This window comes from Dreissena polymorpha, chromosome 2 (genome assembly GCF_020536995.1).
Source record: "Dreissena polymorpha isolate Duluth1 chromosome 2, UMN_Dpol_1.0, whole genome shotgun sequence".
Taxonomy (NCBI): Eukaryota; Metazoa; Mollusca; class Bivalvia; order Myida; family Dreissenidae; genus Dreissena; species Dreissena polymorpha.
The window spans coordinates 66,586,665-66,593,596 of NC_068356.1; the positions used below are offsets into that span (position 1 = coordinate 66,586,665).

The 6,932-nt window shown below is 35.5% G+C and overlaps 1 protein-coding gene across 4 annotated transcripts; it reads right to left on the minus strand.

Annotated features, from left to right (window-relative positions):
* Nucleotides 1–928: 928 nt before the first annotated feature.
* Nucleotides 929–4,033, minus strand: LOC127867420 (uncharacterized). Of its 4 annotated transcripts, none has more exons than XM_052408552.1 (4): nucleotides 3,667–4,033; nucleotides 2,973–3,125; nucleotides 1,424–1,955; nucleotides 929–1,189 (listed from the first exon to the last, which is right to left on the minus strand). In XM_052408552.1, the coding sequence occupies exons 1-4, from the start codon at nucleotides 4,031–4,033 to the stop codon at nucleotides 1,003–1,005; spliced, it is 1,239 nt and encodes a 412-aa protein (XP_052264512.1). In that variant the 3' UTR covers nucleotides 929–1,002. The 4 variants fall into 4 exon arrangements, with proteins under 4 accessions (XP_052264512.1, XP_052264510.1, XP_052264511.1 ...); XM_052408550.1 differs by having other exon boundaries at nucleotides 929–1,345; XM_052408551.1 differs by having other exon boundaries at nucleotides 1,346–1,955.
* Between the last annotated feature and the right edge of the window lie 2,899 nt (nucleotides 4,034–6,932).

A 6,932-nucleotide genomic window follows, 5' to 3' on the forward strand; every position in this document is an offset into this window, starting at 1 on the left:
GGTACACCATTCAAATAACGTATTTATCTATAACAGAATAATACTATTTAAATATTATCATTATGCAAACGTCATAACAGACCATTTAAAGACTGCGCCTCATTGTGTTTCGTCACGGAATAACATTAAGAAAGAAACTTGATATGGGAAGTGTAAACATTAAAAGTGTTTAAGAATGGGAGAGATTAGGCGAACAAAAACTTTTTAAGTTATTGATAGTTTAACTGAGCATGATGCAAACATGTATACAATCATTTAATGAACCACATTTTTTATGCCTAGCATTACCAAAACACCATGTTATCCCTTTATGATGATTCTTTGATAAATAAGATCTGCAACATCGTTATCTGTTTGTCAACCATAAGGACGAATATCATGTTGGTAAAAGTTTTAGAACTTGCTTATAAAATGTCACATTCATAAAACAATCTATGTGCATATGTATAACATTGCATAAATATTCAAAATACCGCTCACCTTGCATTTGCAAACACTTACAAACTACACAATCGCCAATAATGTCATTTTCATATGGCTAGCATTAACCACTGAGTTCTAAGACTAAAAAGACTTTGAAAATAAACCGTTACTTACGGACGGATATATTTGTACTATTACATAAATGGGATTGGTTTGCTCGATGACGAGGTACCTATAGTACCTTGCATCATTTACAAGTTAAAAAAATGAGGGACATTTTATGTCAATAAATATCCGTTATGGAATGAGCTGCAACATTCTGCATTACATTTGTAATATTAAATATCTTCTTGTGATTGTTCATGGTTTGATTAACATAAAATGTTTTCAATTATATATTCAAATGGTTCTGATGCAATTTAAAAAAAGGGCATGCATACCGTAACCATTTTAAAGTAAGACATGCGTTACAAAAAATATGGGTTGAATTAACCAAACCCCAAAATCAGTCATAATTTTTATAACTTCATCTTGAAACTTTGTGATTACATGAAACAAACGATATACGTATAAACATAATTAAAGATTGAAACGAGAAATGTGTCTTGGCTTCGAATATACAACGTCAGCTTGGTAGGTTGGTTCCCGGTAGTTTCTATGCTCTGCTTGACCTGTTACCCCAGGTCGCCTTCCATAGTTACCGTACGAACCACCCCTACCAGCATCATAACCAGTGACACGTTGGTGTGAGTGCGCAGAGGACGACCTTCCATAGTTACCATATGCATCACCCCTAACAACATCATAACCAGTGACACGTTGGTGTGAGTGCGCAGAGGACGACATTCCATAGTTACTATATGCATCACCCCTAACAACATCATAGTCAGTGAAACGTTGCTTTGAGTGCGCAGAGGAAGACCTTCCATAGTTACCGTATGCATCACCCCTAACAACATCATTATCAGTGAAACGTTGCTTTGAGTGCGCAGAGGACGACCTTCCATAGTTACCGTATGCATCACCCTTAACAACATCATTATCAGTGAACCGTTGGTTTGAGGACGCATAGTAAGGCCTTGCATTGTTATCAATGGAACGAGCAAGATATACATATGCACCTTCCCTACCAACATTATTATCAGAATCTGCAAATCGTTGCCTTGAATTGGCAGCTGAATACCCTGCTTTGTCTCGAGGACTTCCATGGTTATCGTGTGTGCCACTATAAAATGAATACGCAGTATCCCTATCAGGAACATCACCAGTAAAACCTGGGTTTGCGTGCGATGAAGACCCTGGTTCAATATTTCTCACGTTATCAAAGTCGTTGCCCCTTTTTGCTGGTTCCCTCCATGAGCAAACCTCTATTGCCGCCAGAACGCCTCCCGCGAGTACCACCAGGGAACCAATACCGGATGTGAGTATCGACCATTGAAACGTTCCGACCTTTATATTTTCCTTATTTGGGACGTCAAATGATCTGGCCACGCCGATGGATACTAGTATCACCATGGATAGTACAGCAACTCCTGATTTAAAACGAGTACACAAGTTACTGTGAATGAATACGTGCATCAAAAGCCTTTCTTTCCGCACAGGCTGATTATCTGTTTTGGAAATAATTTAACGATCTAGTGTTTTAGCCATTGTTTACGGTATTTAATTACAACAGTATTTGGAGCGTTCAGCGTTGCAATAATCAAATAAATCGGGAACGTAAACATTCCTGGATAAAACTGCAATCAAAGTAGGTTTGAAATCCAAATGCATTATTTAAGAGAGCAAACTGGTATATACCGGTATTATTATTGCGGTTTTTCAATCTTCTTTCATAGTATTTATGGTAGACTGAACATTTAAAAGCCACACACCTTGAAATGAAAGTAAATTTAAGCATTAATGAGAACCATATTTTATCTATGCCAATTAGAATATATCTGGTGGTTAAAAGGTAAAAATCCATCTTTTTGCGTTTTGAAACTTAAAAATAATCGCGTTTGTTGAAATTGACGTATACGTCTAGAAATCCTACTTTCGGTTTTAAAAGCGGTACCGTTTGAAAAATAATACATTACTTGCTAACTTGGCTATAAACTTAATTTTATCTATACCAATTATACTATATCAGGTGGTTACAAGGTAAAAATCCGTCTTTTTGCGCTTTAAAACTTAAAAATAAGCGCGTTTATCGAAATGAACGTATACGTTTAGAAATCCTACGTTCGGTTCTAAAATTTAAAATAAATAAATAAATTACTTGATAACATTGCCATAGATTTAATGACAATTGCTCACACTTTCGAATTGCATTTGATTGTATTGATTGTATTGATTAACATGTACTTCATTTCAAGGTGTGTGGCTTTAATGTTTACATTGAAACCACGTGAGTTAAAAAAAAGTTAACATGCGATTTTCGGTTAATATCGTCATTTGTCTCAGTCTGCAAAATGATTTGTGACATTTACATATGTTGTACATAAATCTTGTTAAAAGTAATACTGCTATAAGAATATATAAAAAAACACGATATGGTAACATTTTACCTCCAACGAAAAGGAAACAACATATGGCGGTGACAAACTTTTTGTTGCTGTAACCTGCACATCTCCAGACCTCTACCATAATTGCGGCCACGAATATCATGCCTAGGCCAAATGACGTCACTATCGGTACGGGCGTCCACAACTGGAAGTCACCTTGAAGATGAAAAAAATCTTTATTCACGCTCTGTTATTAGATCTATAAAGTATTAAGTTGAATTACTAGTACATTAAAAGCATATATTCTCGCTACTCTATGCATTTGTAATATGAAGAATGCAGTTCTTTCCTGTTTAAGAAGTGAATACAATATATAAATTAATTAACCCCTTATATAATTCTTTCATCGTGCTATTGTTGCGATACACATTCTATTTTTACAAATATTAAATCCAATACATAGTAAAACGTGCAAATTTGTTATTTATATTTCAGATATTAACCCATTTATGCCTAGTGGACTCTCCCATCCTTTTTAATTGGATCAATTTATTTCCCAAATTAGGGATGTCTAGTATACATATTTCTGTAGTTATTATATTTCTTACATAAATTCCTTTAAGCAAACAGCGCAGACCCTGATGAGACGCCGCATCATGTGGCGTCTCATCTGGATCTACGTTGTTTGCCAAGGCCTTTTTTCTAGACGCTAGGCATAAATGGGTTAAGAAATAAACGTCATGCTATCTTTCCTTACCCATTCCAGAAGCTAGATGACCAGCAAGCTCCTCCGCGTCACATCCAGAAAGCTGGCTGAATTTGAAGGTGCCACCCGGGTGCAGCGTTATACCTTTCATGCGGCAATAAGTTGGTTTGTCCATATCGCACACCATGCAGTACCAGATACTAACATACACGGTCACCTCGTACGCTCTGTTGCTAATACATGGTTTATAGTCGAATGTAACCCAGTAGGGCATGACAAATCCCACGAGAACTAGAAATGCGCCGGAAAGCGTGAATAAAAGTGTTCCATAAGCGTAGATAGACCCGGCTGTCATGCATATTTCTTTACCATGTTCATTGCCTCTCGTTTCCCGTTCAGTTTGCTCGTTGATTTTCATTCTAGTTTTTCAAGTTGCTTTGGATTTTCCTTCAACTCAACCTAAACAGCTCTGCAACACTATTTCACGTTTGAAATCCACAAGCCTGTTTTAAATCGATAGAATAAGAGCAGAACTACGCTATTTTATCGCCCATGCTGCAGGTAAACCATAAAAAAGCAAAGTTATACGATTTACATTAATTACTCCATAAGTTTATAGAACGAACAATTCATGTTTAAGTCCACATATATATACATGTTATAACATAAGCATAACTGTCTAACGGCTTCTTATCTGTAAAGATCTCATCTTAATATAAACTACGTGGAGAATACCAATACTTCCGCGTTCAAACTACAATATCGTACCTGTCGCTATTGCATATATCGCATTTCACATTTAGGTCACACACTACTGAGCCTGCTTTAAGTGCTTGATTTAACGGGTAGTCGGTTCAAAGCCCATTCCACCCGATGATTATATAATACACTGTACGTACAGCCACATAAGTGGGGATAAAACGGCGATCATGTTTGTACCAATGAATATGTTCTTTCATGCGTTGATATGAATGCATTTACAGTAAAATAAATTCTCTTAAAACGAATATTGTTCTTCTTTGACAACGCCGTATAATCTGAAGATGGTACCTAGACAGTGCTTGATAATACATACCCAGTGGGTGATGATGCCGTTAAAGTGGATGGTTGATGTATATTAATAGTTTTGGTGTTATTGCCAACATGTGGATACAACTGATGATTAACAACAACAGCGCTGCATCATATAATCAGAACAAGTATATTTTGCAATCGAAATGAGAAGTATGCCGATAAGACATTTACAAATAATATCTGTGTTGTTGGTATGTGTTTCATGCTTGTCTAGTTGTCTAGCTGGTATCTCTCAAAACTGCATCCAAGCCAACACGTAAGAACGACTATTCCCGCAAGAATGAAAAAGGGCGCACATACGACTATTTCTTACATCTGTCGCTTTTTGTTTCGCGCTGGTGTGTTATTGGCGACTCTCAAACACGCCCACACGCCAAAACAATATATCAGAAATCAGCCATACCATTTTGTGGCGATCACAATCGAATATTTTCATTATTTTTTGCAACTTTTAAAGTGTATAAGTTTCATAAAACGCTATTAATTTGATATGCTTAATGAAAATGCATTAATACATATGGCATTAAATGGACACTCAGGGTGCAGGATCAACGGGGTTCACAAACGGGCTGGACAGAATGTAAACACGCCGCTAAGAACTTCATTTTTGCAAATATCTCAAGTTATAGAAATACATTTGCAAAAAATCTTTAGTGCTTAAAAGATAGTGTTCCATGCATTTTGTGTCGATATCTTAAGATTTAAGAAAAATAATTGAATACGTCTGAAATCGGTGTCAAAAGTTCACGTTGCGTGCAGTATAACCGTCAACATAAATCTGTACAGATTTTTGTCCAAGAACACAGGCTTATTAAATAAAGTAATTCTGATGTATTTCACATTACCATAAGCAGCATAAAAATGTCTTTTACGCATTAGTTGAAATTCCTAAAAACAATTATTTCAAAAAGTAATTTGAAGAAAATCACCACATATTGGTGTAATTACATCCATTAACGTTCAGTTGTGAACCCCACAAAATCACGTGATCTTGCAACCCGTACTAGCTACTTGAATCATTAGTTTTGGGAAAATGTACGTAGAAATATTTCCAACCCGAATCATGGGCTTTCGTATTACCCATGAGCCACCGCGACCGGGAAAGTTCGGTAAAAAATAAACAATCGATTCAGTGTAAAACCACCATTCTACGCATGGAAAGTAACTAAGGTCACCGAAATATCTACTTTACAGTGAAATCGATGTAAAACTGAATGAAACAAATTTACATGTATTAAGAAAATACATATTAAAAATTTGTTTCGTGTTTTTTTTTCCACTTTTTTCATGTATTAAAACTGTACATTTTAAAACATGCATATTTGAATATTATTTAGAAGGCACCGTTTTCTTCATTTGTGCTGGTTAAATGGTCAACACTTATCAACTAAAACCGAATGATATTCGGTTGACAATTTTACAAAAATTGTAATTTGTGTGGTGTCATACAATATTGAATGAAGTAATGGGATTGAAACACAGTATACTATTTTGTTTAAATCCCGATGCCCCATCCAATATATTGTTAAATGCAAATATATGACAGATACTCTTCTTAGACAAAAACAAAAACAATGATAACTGTACATTATTTAAGTTAGCATAGAGCAATACCAGTACACCGAAGTAGATCTGTTACAACTAGAGTTCAGTATTGAAGGCTGATAAGACCAGAAAGCGTTGTCCCTACATCCCTTCCTCCATCCCTCCCTCCCTCCCTCCTCCTCTCTTCCTCCCTCCCATCCGCAGTCCACTCCTCCCCTCTCTTTCTATCTTCCTCCCTCAAAATATACATACATGGAATGTTAAATAGATGAGTTTTATAAATTGTTTGGGTTATGTGGATATAACCCCGTGTTATACCCAATTAAGGTAGTTTCTTAGAAACACTTAATAGTAGATTTATGTGCCTAATAATTAATATTCCATTCGATGTACAATTGTTATTAGTACCCTTAAGTATAAAGTAATACATTTATAGTTGTCTTTGATGCCCCTTAAAATAACAATTATGATCTTAACAAGTCACACAGTTTATTCAAAATAAATGTTATAATTATTTTTTTATTTTTCATTAATACATATTCTGAAACATATTGTCATACGTGGAATGCTTATGGCATATCGAAGATTGCCAATAAAACATGTTCGGTATTGATAACTTATGAACAAGTATCAGTACACACTAACTCCACCCATTTAAACATCTCGGAACATACATTTGTTTTATTTATAATTGTGTG